Source organism: Erinaceus europaeus, chromosome 6 (genome assembly GCF_950295315.1).
Source record: "Erinaceus europaeus chromosome 6, mEriEur2.1, whole genome shotgun sequence".
Taxonomy (NCBI): Eukaryota; Metazoa; Chordata; class Mammalia; order Eulipotyphla; family Erinaceidae; genus Erinaceus; species Erinaceus europaeus.
The window spans coordinates 6,810,259-6,835,184 of record NC_080167.1 but is presented as its reverse complement, the minus strand read 5'-3'; the positions used below and the strand labels follow the sequence as shown (position 1 = coordinate 6,835,184).

The following is a 24,926-nucleotide window of genomic DNA, read 5'->3' as shown; positions in this document are numbered from 1 at the left end:
AACTGTGGATTCATTAAGCCCCAGAAGTAAGGAGGGTGGCAATTAAAAAAAAAAAAAAAAAGAATTGTCCATATCAAAATTATTGATAGCTTATATTATTAGACTATGTATCTGTGCATAGTATAGATGCAAGGATTTATTAAGAACACCGATGCAATGTACAAATTTTAGGGTTCTACATGATAAAATTTGCTTTATTTATATTTACTTATTTGTTTATTTATTTTTAAGGCAGAGACAGAGAGGCAGAGAGAGGGACAGAGAATGAAAGGGACCATGACACCAAAGCTTCCTCCAGGGTGGTGAGGCCAGGCTGGAAACTGGGTCATGGACATGGCAAAGCAGTGCGCTAGCCAATTGAGCTATTTTTCTGACCCTGCATTATTCAGCTTTATTGCTGTGTTTTATTCCACTAATTTCAGTATGTAAGTTTCCAAGCCTGTTGCTGAATTGGACATAATGTTAAAATATCAAATACTTTAGATTCTATAATGTATTTATTTTTGCTGAGGCTCCGTGCTTACACAATGACTCTACTGTTTCCAGCAGTGATTTGTCTAGAGACGGCGAGAGGCAGAGAGGAGGGAGAGGGAGAGAGGAGACGGAGAGACACCTGCAGGACTGCTCCACCACATGGGAACCGTCCTCCCTGCAGGCGGGGACAGCGGGCTTGAACCTGGGTCCTCCAAGACAGTAACATGTATGCTTACTGGGTGAGCCACCACCCAGCAACTAGTCTAATTCTTAATGTAATGATCAAGTCATATACGCTTTAAGAAAAAGGCTGGGGGGGTAAGGGAAAGGAGGAAGGGTGGGTGGGTGCTAGTTTGAGGAATTCTGGCCCCAGACAGCAGAAGCACCCTATTTCTTCAAGGTCCTGAATATCAGGTAAATTCTCTCAAGTCAGCCTCAGTCTATAGAACAGAGAGGTCAGACCCTGGAGTGCAAAGAGCTAACAAACTCCAAGACTTTTTCCTAATATCCATCTAATAATAACCACCTTTCCTCCAAGTAACTCTAGTGGGGAAAGGCAAAAGTACATATTGTCCTTTATACAAAGGACTCAATTCTTACAGGTGGAGGGGGAGGTTTTGGAAGAGCCATTTCTCTAATCTCTCAATCAGTACATTTCAAGTAGAGCCAGTATTATCTAGAGAAAGGACATAAGAACGAGATCCTATGGGTTTATCTAGGCCACTAAGTGGCTAAGTTATGAAACTAGTATGAAAACCTAAGTCAGTTTCTCAGTAGGCCCACCATTTTTTGCATAGTCAACATCAAAATTCTTATTTTAGTATGCACCAACTTTATTAGAAGCATTTTTAAATTTGGCTTTTTGGGGAGTCGGGCTGTAGCGCAGCGGGTTAAGCACAGGTGGCGCTAAGCTCAAGGACCGGCGTCAGGATCCTGGTTCGAGCCCCCAGCTCCCCACCTGCAGGCAGGTCCCTTCATAGGCAGTGAAGCAGGTCTGCAGGTGTCTGTCTTTCTCTCCCCCTCTCTGTCTTCCCCTCCTCTCTCCATTTCTCTCTGTCCTATCCAACAATGACAACATCAACAATAACTACAACAATAAAACAACAAGGGCAACAAAAGGGAATAAATAAATAAAATAAAATAAAATAAAATAAAATAAAAAAAGAAAATAGTAGAAAACTACATTTCTAGACTTGGTAGAAAATTGAGCAATAAAACTTAAAAAAAAAATTTTGGCTTTTTGGGTTTTTGTTTGTTTGTTTTGTTTTGTTTTACTGCATCAACTTTTCCCTAAAGTATTCTTGCTTTTGATCTCAAAAGCTACCCTTTCCCCTTCCTAATTAGAACATAGAACACAACTGAATTTTTTATCAGAGGTCCAGAGCTTAGATTTGACATTTTGAGCACTTGGCTCTTAACACTTAAGAATATTTAGCTCAAATGCTCTAGGGATTAATTTCGATTGTGCTGCATAGGAAACAGAGGATCAGACATACAGAAGGTTACATTTCACCAAGTATTTTTCTTTTTTTTTAATGTTTATTTATTTATTGCCTTTTGTTGCCCTTGTTGTTTTATTGTTGTAGTTATTGTTGATGTTGTCGTTGTTGGATAGGACAGAGAGAAATGGAGAGAGGAGGGGAAGACAGAAAGGAGCAGAGAAAGAGACACCTGCAGACCTGTGTCACCGCTTGTGAAGTGACTCCCCTGCAGGGGGGGAGCCAGGGGTTCGAACCAGGATCCTTACACCGGTCCTTACGCTTTGCGCCATGTGTGCTTAACCTGCTGTGCTACTGCCCAACTCTCTCACCAAGTACTTTTCAAGAATGAAAGATAATGCAACAGAAGACAGTCTTAGCAGGCAAGAAAAAATAAGGAAAGAGCAAAATAACCAGTTTTTCTTTCTTTTTATAACCAACAGAAAAATGTGCCTTTAAAAAAAATGTTTTGTAAGGTTTTATATACAAAATAAATCCAAGTCTACAAAATAGCTGTGGTCCCATCCCCACAAAAGGAAGTCACTTGGTACATTGACAGGAGGTTCCAAAATGTCCCTCAACCTTAGCCTCCATTTCCCAAAACTTACAGATACCAAAGAATACATTTTTGTTGTTTTACCATTTTATTTGAGTTGAGCTTAGCAGCTGATCCAAAATCCACCAGCTTGAGGTGTCCTGTTCGGTCAATGAGAATGTTCTCTGGTTTGATGTCTCTGTAAGGAAAGTGGGGCCAGAGTTCTGAGAGGCCCATGATAAGGCAGAGAGAAAGACATCCCTGAGGAAAGTAACCAGAGATTTCAGAGAGATGCCGTGTAGGTCTGGGCCCAGTATTTATGGCTAAGATTAGGATTCCAGGTGAAGTGGCCCATCACTAGCCAAAACAGCCAAACTAGGGAAGCTTGTCTCTTGCCACCATCCAGTTTCTGTAGCCCACTCACTATCTTATAGGTTCTAACTTCCTCCCAGCTGTTGAGGCCTTGAAGGCCAGTTATACAGTAACTGAATAACCATTACATAATCTGCTGGACTTAAGTCTAGTTGGCTTATCTATGGTGTCCAGCCTTGAGTCAAGAAATACTTAAGTTTTAGAGAAGCCCAAGTTTAGCTCAAGGGTCTTTTCAGTGTTAGCTTGATAGTTACAATAAGGTATCTTAGGTGTTAAAACTCTGTCCTCTGATTAAGACTGCCCCACTCTGAAGAGAGACTGGGTCACTCTACTCTGTCACTCGAGGAAAAGGCAGTCAAGCAACCTACAGACACGGCCCCAGCTGTGACCACAGAGTGAGCCTAAACTGACAGGGACCCAGAGGTCATATAGACTCCTTGGTCAATATTAATAGACACAGGACCCAGGTTAGACTGATGCAGTATATTAATTATAAATATGTCTTTTTATTTCAGTCTGGGGGCCACTCTACGTTAATCCAGTTCTCAAGTCCCACTCTAATGCCATCCTCCCAGATATTTCTCAATCCTGCCTTTATGGCAATAATTCAAAGTTCATTATAGAGTCCTAATATCTTAATGATGTGTATATCTAAATAGATATTAGAGCTACCTCTCATCCTGAGTTTCTTAGTTTCTAATTGACTCTACTCTTATACTCTGGCCCCCTATTTATTAAATATTTGTATGCCTTGCTACCTTTCAGCCATCAAGCCCCAGATGCTGCCATGACCCCCACCCTGACCTCCCCACACAGGTGACCACCTGGTGAAGTGTCCAGACAGAGCCCTACCCTACTAGGGAAATGTTAGGGACAGTACAGGTGTGTCTAGGAGTATGGATCAACCAGGCAACTGCTCACATGGCAGCAGGAAGCAGTTACAGAAGCACGAAACCCGGTCCTTCCAACACCCCAAAAAGAATTTTGGGTCCATACTCCTAGAGAGGGGAATGTTGAAGGAGAGAAGGCACCACCCAGAAATAGGAGTGGTTGCAGGTATAGGTGGGACCTTTGGCTTTAAAGGGGTGAACCTCTGGGAGCACTGCCGCTTGCTGTCTCCTGAGACCACCATGTGACCATAAAGCTTGTGAATCCTCTTCTCTCTTTATCTCTCTCTCTCTCTCCCTAACATGTTTTGTTTTCAATAAAAGTTTAGTTTACCTGAAAAAAAAAGAAAGAAAAAAAGAAAAGTGAGGCCACAAATGTGTCAGCATCTCCAAGGCAATCAGAGCAACTGCAAGCCTCCAGACCAAGAAGTTTAGTGTCTGTATCCCACTATACAGGCCCACCTACTCATGGGTATAGATGATGAAGCGCACACTTTGCAAGAACAGAAGCCTGAGGGTGCTAAATTCAGATCAATTCTAGGGCTGGTGTTTGTGCACCTGCTTGAGCCCACGTTACAATACGTAAGGACATGGGTTCAAACCCCCAGCCCCCACCTACAGGGGGGAAGCTATGCGAGTGGTGAAGTAGTGTTGCAGGTGTCGCTCTGGCTGTCTCCCTCTCTACCACCCCCTCCCCTCTTGATTTCTGTCTGTCTCCATCCAATAAATGAATAAAGATAATAAAAAATTTTTAAATAAATTCAAATCTACTTCACTATTAAATAGGTAAGCTCTGAAATGTCTGCCATTTTGGAAAAGTAACTCTCAGTTGGTTAAAGTTAAGGCCAGATTAAAACAAAACAAACAAACAAACAAAAACACACAGCTGAAGTGAGCATTCCTTTGATATTGAAATCATTCATCCACACTCTCTCAGGAACTCAGGAGGTGCAGATAAATTCAGTACACAGCAGAGTCTCTTACCGATGCACATATCCCATCTGATGAATGCTGTGAACAGCCAAAATCAGCTCGGCAAGGTAAAACTGAATCATATTTTCATCTAATTGGTCTTCGTATCTATTCAAAAGTGACAGCAAGTCCCCTCCAGGCTGGTATTCCATGACCTGCAGAGAATGCCAAAGTTATTAATTTTTCACACACACACACCCCAAAAAGGGAATGTTTCAATAACATCCTCAAATACCATCTGACGTGTTATAATTACAACGTCTCCACAAAGCAATGAAGATGTGTGAGACGTATTGTAAACCATGTAGGATGAGGTCCCTGCCCCGAGGAAATTACATCCATTACCCCAGAGAATCAATATAATGAAAGACTAGGCTCAGACGCCGTGCACGGTGTTTGCAAGGCAAGCTTGGCAAGTCGAATGCAATCCACCCACCCACCCAAGCCGACACCCTAGACGGTTCCCTGTTCCCTGGCATTAGGTACACAGCAGCAATGGAAATTGCTGGAGGGCAACTTGCACCCTTTTATGCATTCTGCTCAGCACTCAGTGGGGTACAGAAGGCACGCACCAAATGTGACTTAGTGCCCTCATTTAATAATGAGGGGGGCCAGCTGACTCGACTACACATTTGTATTTGTGCGTGTGTGCGTGTGTGTGTGTGTGTGTGTGTGTGTGTGAGAGAGAGAGAGAGAGAGAGAGAGATGGTATAGTGGTTATGTAAAAACCTCTCATGTCTGGTTCTGACATCCCAGCTTCAGTCCCTCACACAACTATATGCCGGAGCTATTAATGTGGGGGACAGGAGATAGTTCGCCTGGTAGAGCGCACAGCTTACAGCAGGTGAGGTCCTAGATTCGAAGCCTGGCACCACATCGCAGCACCAGGGACAGTACTGAGGGAGCTCCCTGGATGGTGCAGTGCTGTGCTGTCTCATGGCACCAGGGGATGAACTCAGGGTCTTGCAATGCCCTGGTTCACTGCACAGCACCATGAAAAAGGAAAAAGCAGTGTGAACATATACCCGCTGACCTAGTAATCCCACTCCTGATGATGTGTTGTATGGGAACTTGCAATAGTGACATTTTTTTTATAACAGGGAAAACAAAAGGATGAGAAAATCACTCAACTATTCAATGCATTCCTACTGCTATAAAAAAAAGGGGGGAAATAGCTATCTGTGATAAAGTGAGAGTCTATGTAGGATAAAGAAAAATCCCTTTTTTTAATTAGGAAAAAAAAAAGTATTACATTTGTTAGTATATACTGACACATGCGCGTGTGCGCGCGCACACACACACACACATGACAAAATCTGGAAGATGAATATAAAATACCACCTCAGATAAAATGTCTGATTAACAAAGCATTTTTCTTCCCTGAGGAACTGACATTCTCCCCATTTGGAAGATAAGCAGCTATGATATTCCTGAGTCAACACATGACTTTGAGACCAGTTTGCCTGGTGGCTTCATACTCCTGTCTGGTGCTCTCATCTCTCTGAGGTCCCCTGGTTCCACCCTCTGTAAATGAGACCAAAGCCTCAGAGGGTCGGGCCCAGTCCTCTGTGTCATTCAGGCCTTGCCTCGCTCGCCCTTCTGGGCCTAACCCTTCCTGCTCAGCTGGGAGAGGCTTGGGCCCATTCAGACCTTCTTTGCAACCACATCAACCACCACTGAGTTGTCCACCTTGTCTTTGTTCTGGCTTCTCATTTTGTTTTTGCTAAGAGCTAGAGAGTGAGGAGAGACAGAAAGATGGCAAGAGAGGGAGACAGAACAACACTGCTCAGCTCTGGCGGATGGTGGTGCCATGAGTAGAACCTAGGGCCTCTGAGCTCCTGTGCTCTAATGCTGAGCTCTCTTCCCAGCCCTTGCTTTCCCATAGTCACCAAAAAAAAAAAGTAATGCAAACCTTTTAAGTTGCCTCACATCCTTAGGTGGGAAAGAGGCAAGATACAAATAAATGTACTAAAAACAAAAATGCAGGAATTGGAGATAGTTCGGCGGTCAAGTGCACGTTTTGCCAAGTTCAGGGGCCCAGGCTCCAGCACTGGCCTCCACACGGAGCACCAGGCACCAAGCAGAGCAGCACAAGCAGTGGAGCAATGCCGCAGGGTCCTTCTCTGTCTCTCTCTCCCTCTCTGTCTCTCACCCTCTATCTGGAAAGAAGAAAGGGAAAAACACATTTGTTGGGAACAATGGAACCTCAAAGGTGTGAGTGAAGCCCCAGCAAAGCCCTGGCAGCAGGGAAAAAAAAGGAGGAGGGAAGTAACTAACTAACTAAATAAATCATTTGAACTTCTCTGTCCACACTTAGCATCATCAATAGCTTATTGGAAAAGTGAGCCCTTGAGCAAAACAATGTGCATGTAACAAAAGCAGCTCCGCCAAATAATTCCATGGCATCTACTTCAGGTGGATTTGCTTTGGTCTTTGTTCCCACCCACTGTAGAGACCCCATGGGGGTCGGTGACTGGCATGTCCTCCCAAGGGCCTCAAGTCTTTGGGTGGCACTTCCTTTCCCATGCAAGGATCACTCAAACAAATACTGGGCAAGGTGAAGAGCAAGGGCACACTGGCTCTGTGATTGATGGAGAAACTAACAAGAACAAAGACACAGGCTTGACTTCCCCACGTCTCAGCAGACATAAACCACCAGACCCAGTCCTTGAATCGCCATGGAAGCCACTGGCAGCCTAAGGCTCACTCACACCTCCCTGCCTAGTTCTCCACAGGCCCCGCATATGTGGGTGAGAGCTAATTTTTACGTCTGTTTTAAATATATATACACCATTGAAAAGGTCTTAAATAGCCAGGCCACTGGGGGTAGGGGGGGAAAGAAACAGGGAAAGAAAATCACAGATAAAAACAGAAAGTGCTCACGCTTTTAGAACTGAAATATCTTAAAATAAGAACAATGCATACTTATGATGACATGTCGCAGCTGTAAATTCTCTAATCTGCCTCTATTAGAGATCTAGAGGAAAAAAGAAAGAGAGAGAGAGAGAGAGAGGACAGCTTGTTAAGCTGAAGGATGAGAAAGTCAACCATCACAGTTGCCAGCACCCTGGGAAAGCCCCAAACTGACCACTGACTAGTGTGGTCACAGAGTTGCTCCGGAAGATGCTATTTGTCATGACCAGTAAAATTATTCAGTTGGGAAAAGAACCATTTCTTAGAAAGGCTAGAAAAATATATATATCCTTTGCTTCTACTCAGAAGAGTGAAAGGACCAGCATAAGGATCCCGGTTCGAGCCCCCAGCTCCCCACCTGCAGGGGAGTCGCTTCACAGGCGGTGAAGCAGGTCTGCAGGTGTCTGTCTTTCTCTCCCCACCTCTGTCTTCCCTCCTCTCTCCATTTCTCTCTGTCCTATCCAACAACAATAATAACTACAACAATAAAACAAGGGCAACAAAAGGGAATAAACAAATAAACATTTTTTTAATTAATAAAAAAAGAAAAGAAAAGCAATAAAAATTACAACAGCTGGGGGTCAGGTGGCAGCGCAGTGGGTTAAGCGCACTTAGCACACTGTGCAAGGGCTGGCGCAAGGGCCGGTTTAAGGATCCAGGTTCTAGACCACAGCTCCCCACCTGCAGGGGGGTTGCTTCACAGGCGGTGAAGCAGGTCTGCAGGTGTCTATCTTTCTCTCCCCCTCTGTCTTTCCCTCCTCTCTCAGTTTCTCTGTCCTGCCCAGCAACAACAGCAATAACAATAACAACAACAACAACAACAACAATGGGCAACAAAAAGGAAAAAACAGCCTCCAGGAGCAGTGGATTCGTAGAGCAGGCACTGAGCACCAGTGATAACCCTGGAGACAAAAAAACAACAAAAAAAATTACAATAGCTGCTAAAGAGATTGCTCCACAAGATGAGGTTGAAATAAGCAAACGAGAAGACAGGTCTCTAAACGGACAGTCCTTATCAAAGGACCTAATCAAACTTGACCCACCAGCACATCATATTGCACACTAGGAATTCCAGCTGTGCCCCTTCAGAAGAACTTAGTTTCTTAATTTACTCAGTCAATTTCACCATCTCAAGATGTTATGCCTAACCCCAAAACTACCCTACAGGGGTACAGTGGCCCTTTCTGAGCTCCTGGAGGAAATGGGTGGAGTGTGGCCAACTCAAGCTTAACAATCATCTTGTTGAACTGAAAAACACAATTTAGGGTCGGAGAGAACATGCCACAATAGAGCAAAGAATTTGTGTGCAAGGGGTCCCAGGTTCAATCCACAGTGCACTGACAGATATATGATGTGATTTCTAACCAGGACTGGAGTGCTTTCAGGAAATACCCTGGGACATTACCAAAGTCCAAGACTTGCATTCTCAGTCACAGAGCTTCCAGGTCTGAGTCTCAGCACTGCTGTATGCCAGAGCTGAACTGTGCTCTCATCTTTTCTCTCTCATAACAAATAAATCTTAAATAAAAAGTAAAGCAGGGGGGCTGGCAGTGGCACCTCGGGTTAAGTGTACACAGTGTGAAGCGCAAGGATCTCAGTTCGAGCCCCTGGCTCCCCACCTGCAAGGGAGTCACTTCACAAGCGGTGAAGCAGGTCTGCAGGTGTCTGTCTTTCTCTCCCCCTCTCTGTCTTCCCCTCCTCTCTCCGTTTCTCTCTGTCCTATCCAACAACGACAGCAACAACAGCGATTGGGAAAAAGATGGCCTCCAGGAGCAATGGATTCATAGGGCTGGTAATGAGCCCCAGAGATAACCCTGGAGGCAAAAAATATATATAATAAAACAGATGATACCAAATCAAGAAACTCTAAAAACATGATCAAAAATAAGAAACAAAGAATGCCTGAGTCCTTTTCATAGCAACATGCTGTGAACCGGGGTCGGGAGGACACTAGGAAGAAGTTAAAGCGGAAGCCTCCACTCAGGTGATGCCAGTCGTTACCACATCATCCATAATGTGGGCACATTTCACCCACCCATGTTACTCCGTCCCTAAGTGTTGCTACTCAGAGATGTCCGGTGAGGTGCTCAACTCCCAACTCCCACAGTGTAGCTTCCAATCCAAAAAGGCTAAGGGCTTCTCAGATCTGCCTGCCCACCAGAAACCGGTGGGGAAGCTTTTTTATGTGGAGCCAGGGGGTGACCTGAAGATGTCACACAGAAGCCAGATATTGCCGAGTAGCCTCGCCAGCACAACATGTTTTTAAATTCTCCATCCGTGGTGAGCAGGAGGCACCACTGCACCCCCCCATCCATGGAGCCCCACCTAGGGCTGTGCCTAGCGCTCCAATCGAGGGTCCCATACACGGTAAGACACACACTCTCCCCACCTCGTCTCTTGGAAGCTTTTTTTTAATGGAGAAAATGGGCAGGGAAGATAGCATGACGCTTATGCAAAACAACTTTCATGTCTTAGGCACCAGAGGCCCCAGGTTGAATCCCAGTACTATCATAAGCCAGAGCCAAGCAGTACCCTGGTAAAAAATTAAATATAATAACTAAACGGATGGGGTGGAGTCCCTGGATGAGCGCACACACATTACCATGCACAAAGACCTGGGTTCACGTTCCTAGGCCCCACCTGCAGGGGAGAAGCTTCACAAGTGGTGAAGCAGTGCTGCATTGTAAGTATCTCTTCTCGCTCCCTTTCTATCTCCCCCAACCCTCGCTAGGTCTCTCTGTCCTAGCAATTCAAATAGATATAAATAAATATGTAAATAAATAAACAGAGAAAAATACACCCATCTCAATAGTCAAGTGTCTAATACGTACCAAGCAGGTCTGAGTATTAATTAGGAAAACAGCAGTGACGGAAAGAGACAAAATTTCCCACCTTCATGGAGATGGAACTCTAATGGAATGAAAAAGGACTGTAAAGGGAGCCGTGTGGTGGCTAAGTGCACATGTTACAATGTGCAAGGACTTGGGTTCTTCACGAGTGGTGAAGCAGGGCTGCAGGTGTCTGTTTCTCTTCCTTTCTATCTCGCCTACTCCTCTCGACATCTGGCTGTCTCTATCAAATAAATAAAGATAATAACATTTAAAAATAGAAAAGGATTTTTAAAAGATGAAAGACTACACATATGAAAGGTCAAGGGAGTTAGTCAGAAATGAAGATACCAGGGCTGGGCGATAGCTCCACAGGTCAAGCTCACTCACCACCACATGGGAGGACCCCGGTTCCAGCCACCAGCCCCAAACACACACACTGCAGCAGGAGACAGTCTCTGAACAGTGGAGCGGTGCTGTGGTGTTACTCCTCCTCTATCTTTTCCTCTCTGTTCGGGGACCCAAGCCAAACTCTGTGGCTCAAGGTCTGTTGGAGAGGCCAAGAAAATTTTTTTTATTTTTTTTATTTTTACCAGTGTAACACTCAGCTCTGTCATATAATATCAGGGATTGAACCTTGCAAGCAAATCCTATGTGCTTTCTCCCAGTCCAGAATCTGCATTCAAATTTTAAAAAATATATATTTTATTTATTTGATTTTTTTATATTTATTTATTCCCTTTTGTTGCCCTTGTTGTTTAATCGTTGTAGTTATTGATGCCATCACTGCTGGATCGAACAGAGAGAAATGGAGAGAGAAGGGGAAGACAGAGGGGGAGAGAAAGACAGACACCTGCAGACCTGCTTCACTGCCTGTGAAGTGACGCCCCTGCAGGTGGGGAGCTGGGGGCTCAAACTGGGATCCTTATGCCGGTCCTTGTGCCTTGTGCCACCTGCGCTTAACCCGCTGCAGTACCACCCGATTCCCCTATTTGATTATTTTTAACCAGGGCACTGCTCAACTCTGGCTTATGGTGGTGTGGGGGGCATGTAAATCTGGGACTCTGGAGGCACGCGAGTGCCTTTGTAGAACCACTATGCTATCTACACTCACCCACCCGAGATTCTGCATTTTTAAGGAGCCATCAAAGCAGTTCTGGTACAGCCAGCCCAGCACTGGATTGAGACTGACTGCTGGTGAGTTTGAGGAGCCGACTCTCCTCCAAGCAAAAGAAAAGTCCCAGTGGAACAGGGGTGTCGTGGTGCGAAACCCAGCTCTAAACAGCTGTCCCTCTCTGGTGACCACCTTACCTGCCCAACAAGACCAGCTCACTGTCAATAAAGGACTGAAGACTACCCAGCACTGGTCCCTCAGCCCCGAAGCAATGCTCCTCAGCCTTGCCCAGGGCAGACGATGGCCCTGTACACAAAACAGCTGCAGGTAACTCAAATGACAGTCACCAAGATCTGGTCACCAAAAGCCAGGAACACGGGAGTAGGAAAGAGAATCCTAAGGCAAAAACAGGATGACAAGCCTGCAATGGCAACCAGGACACAGCAGCAAACAGTGAGCCTGGCGGGAGGCCTGCCCTTTGAGAGTGAAGACGCCAGGGCCAGCAGAGCCGGGCCTTTCTGAGGGCAGCAGCTGCAAACTCTAATTGAAGGGTACATCCGACATGTGTTCAGCTCGGAAGGGGCGGCTGTTTCTCTGTTGGTGTTTGTATCGAAACCCCAAGAACTGGGCCAGCAATTCCCATCAGTTGTGCTGTGTTTGAAATAGGACCAGAGTGTGTGTGTGTGTGTGTGTGTGTGTCCTCATGCACACATGCTTGTGCACATACATTCAGACTTGCACACACATGTGTGCATGCTCAGGGAGCGTGGAGCTTGACTGGTCCTTTACGACTCTGTCGATTTGCATAGTGTCACTAGATGCTGGCTGTACTGGCCACCTCTCAGCAGCTTGTCCTTGAAACACCTGCACTCCAATCAGAAGGCTCCAAGTGCCATGAGAATGTAATGATGCCGGTGCATCATTATCTGGGGAGGAGGGAAGGGATCCTCCAGGCAGTGAGTGGCCCCTTGGCAGAGGAGCCAAATTATTCTTCTTGAAGGGCAAGGTGACCAAGAAGAAGAGAGGTGAGGGGTGGGGGGAGAAGGATTTTGATTTCCGCAAATATGAATGCTGGCCTGATTCATCCATCTATTCTAAAAAGATCCTCTCTGAACACTGAGTCACTCAGTCTTGGCAAAAACAGACAGCTGGCTGGAACTAGGTAATTGGAGGAGATTAATTAACAAAGGGGCGACTGACAGGTGCGGGCAAGGTTAATGGAGACAAGCAGGGTGTGGTGCTAGACCCCAGGGCTGGTGACGTAGGGGGAAAGGTAGCATTCCTTGGTCTCCAAGCAGGGGAAGGTGTACTCGAGCTAAAGCTACAGGGTCCCCAGGCCAGCAGTGGCACCTGGGAACCAGGAAGAAAGGTGAATCTGCATGGCCAGGGAGGGGTTCAAGAGTAGGGCAAAGAACTTACACACACAAGGCATCACATTTTCTCTCATTATGTAACTGAGTAAGTCTTGGGCTGGGTGATAGTGTTAGGGCACAGTGCATGTATGCCTGAGGCCCCAGAGGCCCCAAGTTCCATCACCAGCACCACCTTATGCCAGAGCTGAGCAGCACTCTGGTCAGTTTCCCTCCCCCCCCCCTCATAAAAATAAATAAAGCTATCTTTTTCTAGAAATCTCTAGGAAGGAAAAGAATGCAAATCTGTGGATCACATCACAGGCCCACTGAATCAGAAACTCCGGTGGCAGGGCCGGGCAAACCGGGACAACAGAACTAGCCTGTGACTGCTTGAATGGTGCGCTCACTTGAAATTTGTCTCAAAAGACCAAGACACAAAAACAATTTCAAAGGCATGGAACTCCAAGAGCCTCCGCCCTCAGGCAATAACACACTCAGACACTGAATTGGAGTCAACGAGAGACACTCATGTCTCATTTGACCCATGAGACAGACAACTGAAGCCAGGAAAGCCAAGCACTCGGGGGAGACTGGGGAAGGAATGGGAACAAGTCTGAGCAGCAGCTTCCTCCTGATGGGCAGCCAGCTCCCAAGCCCTGGCTTTTCAAACAGCAACTGCCGACGTGCTGGTGAGCTCTGAGACGTGCCTGCAAACTGGATAATCTTACCCAAGAGCTCAAAACAGCACATGTCTTGCTGTCAAAACTCTCGTAAGCTGCCACTTCTCACTGAAATAAACAATGAGGTAGTAGTATTCACTAAGTTTCTCCAAGGCTTCGAGGCAGTGGCATAGGCTGGTGTTCACACAGGCTCTGGGGGGCACAGCCAAGGGGAGACCCTCCTTCTAGATGGCCCCTATGCAGGAAAGAAACAGGGTTCATGAACTTGCAGGCGGGTGGGGTGAAAGTGAGATGGGAAATAGAAGCATTCTTATCTAATGCCATACCACCCTGGACACGCCCAATCTTGTCTGATGTGGGAAGCCACACAGGGTCAAGCCTGGTTAGTACTGGGATGGGGCAAGTATTCTCAGGCAGGAGCTCAGGACCAGGCTCCTTTCACAAGTGGTTTGGGAAACCTGCACCATAGACAGCACCACAGCTACTGGAGTAGTGCTATGGCGTCTCTTGGCTCTTCCTCTCTCTCTCTCTCTCTCTCTCTCTCTCTCTCTCTCTCTTTGACTGTTTAACCAAGTCCTACTCCATTTAGCTCCTGAGATCAGAAGAATTCGGGTGCATACAAGGTGGCATGGCCACAGACTTCTCTGTCAAAGAAGTAAAGAAATGAGGGCCTGGTGGTGGAGCACCTGGTTGAGTGTGTACATTAGTGTGTAAGGACCCAGATTCAAGCTCTGGTCCCACTTGAAGGGAGGGGGGGAGATTCACAAGCTGTGAAACGTTGTTGCAGGCATCTCTCTCGCCCTCTACCTCTCTATCACCCCCATTCCCTCTCAGTTTATGTCTGTCTTATAAAATGTTTTAAAATGGGCTGGGCAGTAGCAGCAGGTTAAGCACACATGGTACAAAGCACAAGGGCCAGTGTAAGGATCCCAGTTCGAGCTCCCAGCTCCCCAACTGCAAGGGAGTCGCTTCTCCCCCATTCTCTGTCTTCCCCTCCTCTTTCAATTTCTCTCTGTCCTATCCAACAGTGATGACAGCAATAAATAACAACAAAAATAAACAACAACAAAATAAATAAATAAACAAATAAACAAGAGCAACAAAGGGAAAAAATAGCCTCCAGGAGCAGTGGATTCATAGTGCAGGCACCGAGCCCCAGCAATAACCCTGGAGGCAAAACAAATTTTAAAAAATACATACATACATACATATATTCTTAAACAATTCAAACGAGCACCAAAAAAAGACCTTCTCATAAAATCTGAAAGTTTTAGGGACACATGAAGAATCGTGCAAATACAACAAGGCAACAAAGCAGAGAGCTTCAGAACAGTCTCCTCTACAGAACGTGCAGCTCCTTCGTGGAAGGACACTGGTGAAAACATCGGTTATGCAGATCGGAGCAGATTTTACCATGGACCAGCAGTTTCAGCTGAGCAGTTTCTGTGGGCTGCCTGCCAGAATGCAGACCAGCCCTGTTAGCCAGAAGCAGATGTTACAATGGACTCCACTACAATCTTTACATGCCTGGTATGTCCCTACAAACTGGCAATTTTTAACCATCAAAATTCAAGAGCCCAAGTTCAATTTCCTGGCATTGCGCTCAAATTTTGAGATCTCGGGGGGGGGGGGGGCATCTTGAATTCTATGCACTAGAGAGTAAAGATCACACTGCTAACATGATAGGATTTCCATCACATGATAAAGAAATTTGCATGCAAATGAAATTTCTGTGAGATTCATCATATATTTCTCCGATAAGTTGTTCCTTTTCTTTTTTTTTTTAATAGAGAGAAACATAGCACCAAAGCTCCCCCTCAATGGGGGAGAGGAGGATGGGGGGTGGGGGAGGCACGCCAGGCTCAAACCTGGGATGTGTGCGAGGCAAAGCAAGTTATGTTGCCAGCCCGGACAGGTATCTCCTCAGCATTCACTTGGGGAACTACTGAAAGCAAAGGAGACATAGTTGCTCCCTGCACGAGGGAGCAGCCTGGTGGAGGAAACCAACACACGCCGGGAGTGAAGGGCACGGGGCGCACATGAGAACATAACACCAGAACTCAGGAGACGGCGCTCCAGTAGCGCACAGGACTTACACGTCAGGGTCCCAGGTTCGATTCTGGGGACCAGCCATAACCAGAGCTGAGGGGTGCTCTGGTCAGTTAAAATAAATAAAAATAAAAAACCTGAAGGCTCCAGGAAGGATTCCTGGAAGAAGTAGCGATCTGGTCCCAGAAGTCCCAGAAGGAGAAACAGGGGTTGGTCAGTAAGTAGGGAAAGAATAGAGAAAGGTCACAAGCCAAGATCAAAGGCCCCAAGGACGTGCAGAACAGATGTAAAACAAATGGAGTCCAGCAAGACTGGAGCCCCTGCGTGAAAGGCCTAGTGAGCCCCGTGGAGGAGCCTGGCCTTCACCAGAGGGGAGCAGGGAGCCTTGGAGGGTTTTGAAAGCGGTGTGACCTGGCAGTGGTGCATAGAAGGCCTGGGGTGGGGGGAGTCGGGCAGTAGCGCAGCAGGTTTAGTGCACGTGGCGCGAAGCACAAGGGCCGGCGTAAGGATCCTGGTTTGAGCCCCCGGCTCCCCACCTGCAGGGGAGTCGCTTCACAGGCGGTGAAGCAGGTCTGCAGGTGTCTCTCTTTCTCCCCCTGTCTGTCTTCCCCTCCTCTCTCCATTTCTCTCTTTCCTATCGAACAGTGGCATCGATAACAACAATAACTACAACAACAATAAAAAAACAACAAGGGCAACAAAAAAGAAAATAAATAAGATTTAAAAAAAAGAAGGCCTGGGGGAAGGACAGGACAGATGGCAGGAAGGCCACTTAGGAGGTGATAATAGCAGTGCAGACTGTGGAAGAGGGCGGCAGGAGCTCACACAGCAGGAAAGGGCCGGAGAGGAGATGGGGCCGGGTTTGGAGAGCACACATTATAATGCGTGAGGACCCAGGTTCAAGCCCCTGGTCCCCACCTGCTGGGGGGAAGCTTCATGAGTGGTGAAGCAGGGCTGCAGGTATCTGTCTCTCTATCCCCCTTCCTCTCAATATCTGGCTGTCTCTATCCAATAAATAAATAAAGATAAAAAAATTAAAAAAAAAAAAAAAAAAACATAACTTCAGGAGCAGGAAGATCAATCCATGGGCCTTGCATGCAAGAGGCCCCCAATCCAATCCCTGGCACCACCAATAGCCAAAGCTGAGTAGTGTTCAGGCCAAAAATAAAATAAAATAAGAGTAGGAGACATAGCTCAGAGAGTAAAGCAGGGGCCTTATCATCAGCACAACCCAGGTTCAAGTTACAGCAACACATGGGAGGAGCAATACCACCAGAGGAAGCTCTGAGGCTGAGGCTGTGGTCTCGGTCGGTCTGGTCAGTGACCGACCGACTGACTGACTGACTCTCTCTCCCTACCCCCCCATACATACACACACACACACACACACACACACACACACACACACCAAAGTCTGGCCTCCACCACACTGGAGGAAGGTTTGGTGCTATGAGGTCTTCCCTTCTTTGTGTGTCTGTATCTCTATCTGAAAAAGTCAGCCTAGAGGGTGCAAGACTGGTGACAACAAAAGAAAGAATGGGGAGAGGGAGAAGGGAGATGACCAAATTGACGAACGCCCAGAATGACGAAATCATCCATGTAAGAGGCCCCAGATACACAAAACAAAGAAATGTATCCTCAAGGAAACTGCATTTCTATTACAGATTATTGATTACCATTAGATTGTTCCCCAAACTTAAAAAGTTGAGTGATCTCTAAGTTGTGTATAACCTCAACAGTGTGTCAGTACTTTATAACGATGATATGGATTCTCTTGTCCTCCTTATCTTGTGGCAGAATGTATTTCCAGATTCAGAAATGTTGAGACTTTAGAAAGGCAAAATGGAGGGGGTCAGGCGGTAACGCAGTAGGTTAAGCGCACATGGTGCAAAGCGCAAGGACCAGCGTAAGGATCCTGGGCTGAGACCCCGGTTCCCCACCTACAGGGAGGTCACTTCACAAGCGGTGAAGCAGGTCTGCAGGTGTCTGTCTTTCTCTGCTCCTCTCTGTCTTCCCCTCCTCTCTCCATTTCTCTCTGTCCTATCCAAAAAAAAAAGAAAGGCAAAATGGTACACGTGCCTCTATGATGCGACACCCACAGGCAGAGCCTGGTATCTCACCCTGTAATCAAACACATTCACAGTACTGCAGAGAGAGTTCAATCCAGGCTTTGCTGCCAAGTGAAAAACAAAAGGAGCTGAGGCTATTCAGAGCTCTGGGGATTTCAGAACTGCAAGTAAGGGGTGGTGGATCTATGTAAGCACATCTTAATTTCTATGTTTACACTTTTAATATGAAAACTTCCTATCAAAAAGCATTTTGCTCCAAAGCACTTGAGAAGAAAATGCAGACAAGGAAATAATCACAACATCCCATCAGTAATAACCACCAGAGCGACTAAAGAAGGGAGCAAAAATGTCACTGCACCCAGGTGTCAGTGAGGCCACCAGAACCACAGAGAACAGCTGCTCTATGAACATTCCCGTCTTGCAAGGTGGCAGGTGGGAAACCAGAGATGACTGCTAATGAAGGGTGACAATGCCAGGAATAAAATCCAGCCAAAAGGCCCCCGGAGAAGAAAAAAACCCCAAGCTGGGAGCCTGTCCTAACATAGAAATGGCACAGACCCCCAATCTGAAAGGCAGTCCAGGAAGGCCAGGCCTGTGACTACTGACATGGAAAGTTACTTGGAATAAATTACTGAGAGGCAAGGAGTAAACCAACGAGCAGAGTGGACTGATCCAGCATTTTTGTGAAACACGCTCAGTACATGTGTTGTAGACATAGAATATTTCTTCCACAAGGCACAGTGAAGAGCCAAGGACATCAACAACCTCTGGCATTTGCTTCTCTAGAGAGAACTTCTATTTGCTGTGTTTCCTTTTCTCGGCTTTTTAAAGTTCCATACTTTTCTGGAGTGTTTGCACTCCCTTGTAAGAACTATGCACTCTTTTCACAACTTTTAAAAATTAAACCAAGAACCTAGAAGTAATAAGGTCACTCACAAATAAATGACTTCTCACTACTATCCTTTAAGCCACAGTGAGAAGAGTCAGTGATGATGTGGCTAGCCCGTAACCTCTTGGACAAGAACAGGAAGACACTTGAAAGTCAGAAAAGCTAGCAGCGGGCTAAGCGCAGGTGGCGCAAAGCACAAAGACCGGCATAAGGATCCCGGTTCGAACCCCGGCTCCCCACCTGCAGGGGAGTTGCTTCACAGGTGGTGAAGCAGGTCTGCAGGTGTCTATCTTTCTCTCCTCCTCTCTGTCTTCCCCTCCCTCTCTCCATTTCTCTCTGTCCTATCCAACAACGACAACAACAATAATAACTACAACAATAAAACAACAAGGGCAACAAAAGGGAAAAAATAAAAATTAAATAAATATAAAAAAAAAAAAGAAAGTCAGAAAAGCAACTGAATGAGTGAGAGGAGTCAGGGACCACATTAGCAAGAGCACAGTCAATTCTATGACTGTGATATTTGAGCACCACAGCACCAGGCTAGATCCAGACAGACAGGGTATAAATAAAGTCTTACCAGATAAAGGTTACTCTTGTCCTGAAAAGCGTATTGTAACTGGGGGATCCAAGGGCTTGTGCTCCTAGATAATATGTTCCGTTCTTCCTCAAAAAATGAGACCTGGGGAGGGAAAAAAAAAACACTTCAGATGATTATAATGTGAGGATCAAAGTCTGAGGGGGTAAGAGAGGGGGAGCAAGGAGAAACACTTTCAACTCTCTCTTCAAACCTAAACAGATTCTGATAGTTAAAAAAAATAATAATAAAGTTAAAAACACATCAATGTGCTCAACATTTCATAAAACTTACTCACCATCAAGTTTACTCAACTTTTGCCAGATCCAGTTTAATTAACTTAGCGTCTTTCTTAAAGTCACTTGTTTTAGCAGCTGGGGAAGTGGTTCAATGGTAAAACACAAGACTTGCATGCATGAGGTGTCAAGCTCCACCTCCAGCATCACATCTGCAGGGCTGATGCTCTGCTTCTGCCAGGGAGAGGCTGCAGTGTTAGTGCACCGAGCTTTTAGTTTCTGAGGCTCCTGAGGTCCCAGGTTCAATTCCTGGCCCTGCCACAGGCCAAACCTGAGCCCCATGGACACCATCTTTAGAAGAGTAAATGTCAAGAAAAATACCAGTAAGTGTCTGCATGTGGCTATTTTGAGCACAATGGTATCTGTGAAAGTCTCAGGGTTTGCTATAATACTAATGCTAAATCGGTAATGTTTTCAAGTAGTCTGTCCACTTACCAGCTAAAATCGCCTATCTGTGCACCACTGGTGATGCTCCTCACAGACTAGGGAACCCCCACCACCAACCCCCCTAAGTAATGGCACCTCACTTGCTGCTCCATCTTTCTTTTCTGATACATAAAAGGTGTTCACTGAAGGCTGTCTGAGCTTAAAAGACTAAGCCTGCCCTTGCTCATGGCTATGTTCATCTCTAACCCCCGGTGCTTCTCTGATGGCCTCTTCCGGTTCCCAGAGTGCAGGGCGGGTGTGCTGGCGGCTCCTGGATGACATTTCCTTTCACTCACTTCCTGTGCTAGCTTCTCTTCTCACACCCTCACATTCCGAAGTCGTGCACTGGCTCAGTAAAGGCCGCCACTCTGCTTTATAGTCACCCTCTTAAGGACTGTATGTGTGGCTTTAGTTAGCCTCTGTATAAGAAAATTCTATTTTAAAAAAAAAAGTCAGGTTTATTGGAATGATAACTCCTGCCACTGTTGGTTCAAATGGTAATAAAGTTTTTTTCCTTTTTGTTAAAAAGAGAGAAATAGAGATAAAGAGAAAGAGAGAAAAGAGAGGAAGGGAGGGGAGGGAAGGGGAGGGGAGGGAGGGGAGGGGAGGGAGGGGAGGGGAGGAGAGGGGAGGGGAGGGGAGGGGAGGAGAGGAGAGGAGAGGAGAGGAGAGGAGAGGAGAGGAGAGGAGAGGAGAGGAGAGGAGAGGAGAGGAGAGGAGAGGAGAGGAGAGAGACCAGCCCACAACCTTACACGGGATCTTCTCAGTCCAGTCACTAAAGGAAGGTACAGGGGCACAGGGTTTTCAGCAAGATGGCATACTAGCATGAAATCCTGCTGGCCTGCTTCCAGTCTAGAGAATTTTTAACAAACTTGCACACACGCGCACACACACACACACACACACCTACAGCTCAGAGGAAGACTGCATTGAGGGAAGACACGCCTACTTGGACACCTATATTGCTTGCCTGCAGCACTGTTAAGATTCTTTTCAAATGTACTATTTCTCATAAGGCTAGACTCCCATTTCATGCTTCTTCCCAAGGACTAAAAATCCCAACAAGTATAACAGGTACTTAGCAGGTGGGCATGGATAGCAGGTGGCTCAGAGGTGTGGGAAGGATCAGTGAGCAGTTCACAGCTCTCGCCCTGGGGACTGGCACCATCTTGTCACTCTTCCTTTCTGTGAAGCAGATCTTTCATCCCTAGAAACAGGCCAATTCTAGACCCTAACAAGTAGCTTCCTCTTTTGCTGCTTTGATTGGTGGCCACAGTCACTGAAGTCCTGAGACTCTGATCCCGACCACCTCCAAGAAACCCAGCCACCTCACAAAGTAAACCGGAATTCTAAAAATCTATTCTTGGACAGAAGGGAGAACACTAAGCAGAACTTGGACTGGGTTTGGTGTATTGCACCAAAGTAAAAGACTCTGGGGTGGTGGGGAGGGTTCAGGTCCTGGAACAGGATGATAGAAGAGAACCTAGTGGGGGTTGTATTGTTATGTGGAAAACTGAGAAATGTTACACATGTACAAACTACTGTATTTTACTGTTGACTGTAAACCATTAATCCTCCCAATAAAGGGACAAAAAAAACTGTGACACTGTTGTTAGGGAGATGGAGTGTTAGTGACTGCTTACAGGAATAGTGTTTCTGTCTGGCACAATGAAAATATTCTAGAAGCAGACAGGAGTGTACTTCGTACTGCTGAAGCACACCTTAAAAATGGCTGAATGGTAAATTTCATATGATGTATATTTTGCCAAAAAAAAAAAGGGGGGGTGGTGATGCTTGAGATTTCCTGTGAATAACTCCAACCTACCCACCCAAATGACCTTATTTCTCCCTGATTCAGTCTATTTGCTTTAACCCACTACAAACAGGTCACTGGTGCGGTGGCAGAGCCTATGATTTACAAGCATGAGGTACTAAGTCTGATTCCTGGCACTGCTTGTGCCAGATTGATGCTCTGGTTCTCTCTCTTATTAATTCCTAAGTAGATCTGGGAAAAAAAAAAATTAATCTTTTAAATTCCCAAGTGCTGGGGATTGAACCTGGGACTTGGGTGCCTCGGGCCTTTTAAAAGTCCCTTTGCACAGTCGTTATGCTTTCACCCCAGTCCTCATCTAGTATTCTGTATTTTCAAACCTCCAGAATGGCCCCACATCATCATGTGTGTGCCCAATGCTGCTCTCTGCCCAGAACAACTGTGTAAACCGTCCCTAACTGTCCCTGGGTCACCCAGAGCTCTCCTCTCTCCATCACTGGCGACTTTGCTAGCTGGTCTCCCCTTCTATGATGCTTTAGCCAGTCGCCATCTGTTTCATAATGTTTACCTTCTTCCTCCATTTTCCAAGGTTGTTTAAACTCTGAAACTAACAGTCATGGTGCTTCAATTTTTATGCAGGTTTCCCACGGAGCTGGCGACATTACCAGACACATGATGTGCACTCGAAGGTCTGTAACTAATAAATTACTCTCTGAAATACAAGGCTGACGGCCGTCTCTCTAGAAACACAGCAAATGAATTGATACGTCTGCAGCAGCAGCCTTGTTTAAAAAGAGAAAAAATATCACTGTCGACAAGCTAACTTCTTGCCTACTGTCAAACAAGCAGCTCCCTAGCCATTTAGCAATTTTATTTAATTTCTTTAAAGGTCTATTTTGAAGTCAAATACACATGCCCACATCATAGATACAAAAAAAAAAGTGTATAAAAGTGAATACTATCTGAATCACCCCACAATATGCATATGCCCGAGTCCCCCGTGGAAACGGTCATGACAGATGATCTTAAATTCATTAGTGGAAAGGCCAGTTGGCCTGAATAAAATGCAACTGCAGAATCTTGGTCAAGGGACCAAGGGATGCTGGTGAGCCTTCAAAATCAGTCAACATCATTTCAAAAGAGAAGAGTTCAGGATGCCAGACCTTTTTGTCCATGCAACCAAGATCAGCTGCAGAGTGACATGGGAAAAATGAGCCCCTCAAATATAGGTGCCAATTCTGCCAACAGTCTGCAATGAATACAAGTGCAGGAAGGGGAAAGGGTGTGACAGGAAAAGCTTCCTACCTGCTCCTGGGCCAACAAGGCCTTCTTCTTCATGACTTTCATGGCGTAGATGTCCCCCGTGGCTTTCTCTCTGACCACCTGCACTTCTGCAAAGTGACCACAGCCTACAAGACTACGGACTTCAAAATCCTTTGCCGAGGGCTGGAGCCCCTGAAGCTCAGCTATGGTGTCAGAATCTGCAAAAGATGGAAGAGGTACTCCCAGGTAAACGAGGCACTTCAAATACATGCGGCTTTGTGAACAAAAGGAGCGTTCCGATGTCTTCCCTCACTGTCAAAAGACATTTAGTCACTTTCTCATCCATCATGAATAATTATAAAATCAGCACAGAAATGTTTTTTCTAGGGCTCCAGAAATTCCAAAGCTCAGTTTCCATGGTAGCTATGATTTGAATTCCGTCGACTCAGAAAATAGGGGACAGAGAATCATGTTTCTTCCTCCTCTCTGAAGGCTGCGAGGATGTGTTTAGGCAAACAGGCTTTTAGAATAATGTAGTGTGGCATGAGTCTCACCTTAATCTCCTGTGGGGCTGGCTTCTAGATCATTCTATTCTGAATACCTCAGGTCTGCTCTTCTCCCACTGGTCCATTTTATTACCCTCAGCTTGTGGAGAATGTGTCAGTGTTGTGGCCATGGAAATAGCTCAGATGGGAGAATACCAGACCTGCATGCTGAAGGCTCCTGGCTTGATCCCTGAGGCTGCATGTACCGGAGAGGTGTTCTGGCTTGTCTCTCTCGTGTGGCATTCTCTATCTTGTAAAAAATGAAATTTTAAATATGCATGAATGATGCCAAAAATAAACAAATAAATAAATGCAGCCCAACGAGCCAAGTGTACCCCTGACATTTGCTCTGCAGAGCTGGTATGTCTCACATCTGGAGAAGGCTGCAATCATCAGTGTCTTAACTCAGCCTGATTCCTTTTGCTAGTGTAATGTCTCAGCATCTTGGGCTCTTTGGGCCGCGACAACAAAACGCCACGTGGGGTAGCTTCAACAGCAGGCCTGAAGCTCCAGCAGGCTGAGAGGTCCAAGATTAACCTGCCTGCAGACAGGTTAGTAGCTGGGGAGGCCCCACTCCTGGCTTCCAGACAAGCTGCCTTCTTATCTCACATGGTAAAAAGGGCAGAGTGTCTCTCCCTCTTGTCATAAGGATACTCATCTTATATCAGGGGCCTCACACTCATGATCTCATCCAACTCTAGTTCCCCAAGGATCCACCTCCAATGTCATGCCATGTTGGGGGTCAATGCCTCAACATTTGAGTTTGCAGAGGACAGAAACGTTCACTCTCTAACAGAGGGTGATCCTCAAAAGTCTAAACCCAGTGGAAGGAGGGGCTTTGGAATCTAGCACATTTTCATTCATCCTCTAAGAACACTACACTGCTGGATATGCAATGACTCTAATGATCTGGGAGAATGGAGAACAGCTGGGACTGATGGAAAACTTCCATCTGCACATTACAGGGAAACTGAAACAACATGGGGAAGACACACGTGGGGAAAACACAAGGCAAGACACACGTATAAGAAAAAAAAAAAGAAAGAAAGAAAGCTAGTGGCCCAGGAGGTAGCACAGTGGATAAGGCCTTGGACTCTCAAGGTCCTAAATTTGACCCGCAGTATTGCATGGGCCAGAGTTATGCTCTGGCTCTTTTACTCCTCTCACTCTCTCTTTCATAAATCTTAAAATATGAGAGACCTGCACATTCCTTGTAAAACAAAATACTGAAAGTATAAAAAAAAAATATGAACAGTAAAGATTTCTTTTTTAAAAAAAGAAAGAAATCTAACTCCATGTGAAAGTAAAATCCACCACTGCGAGATAGTTTCCTTCCGCTTTAGCATCACTGCGCCAGGCCCTATCTTTTCCAAGTTTCCTTCAAAGGAAGTACTTGAGTTTTGAATTAAAATGCCCCAAATATGCTGGCTTGCAAT

The 24,926-nt window shown here is 45.9% G+C and overlaps 1 protein-coding gene across 7 annotated transcripts in view; it reads right to left on the bottom strand.

Moving 5' to 3' along the window:
- Positions 1-24,926, bottom strand: part of CIT (citron rho-interacting serine/threonine kinase) — a 179,422-nt gene that overhangs the window by 142,262 nt on the left and 12,234 nt on the right. For all 7 annotated transcript variants that reach the window (XM_060192996.1, XM_060192998.1, XM_060192999.1 and 4 more), the window contains exons 4-7: positions 22,988-23,163; positions 19,193-19,294; positions 4,731-4,873; positions 2,593-2,686 (exon numbers count right to left, since the gene is read on the bottom strand). In XM_060192996.1, the coding sequence (XP_060048979.1) occupies positions 2,593-2,686; positions 4,731-4,873; positions 19,193-19,294; positions 22,988-23,163 (515 nt within the window). The remainder of the gene's footprint in view (positions 1-2,592; positions 2,687-4,730; positions 4,874-19,192; positions 19,295-22,987; positions 23,164-24,926) is intronic.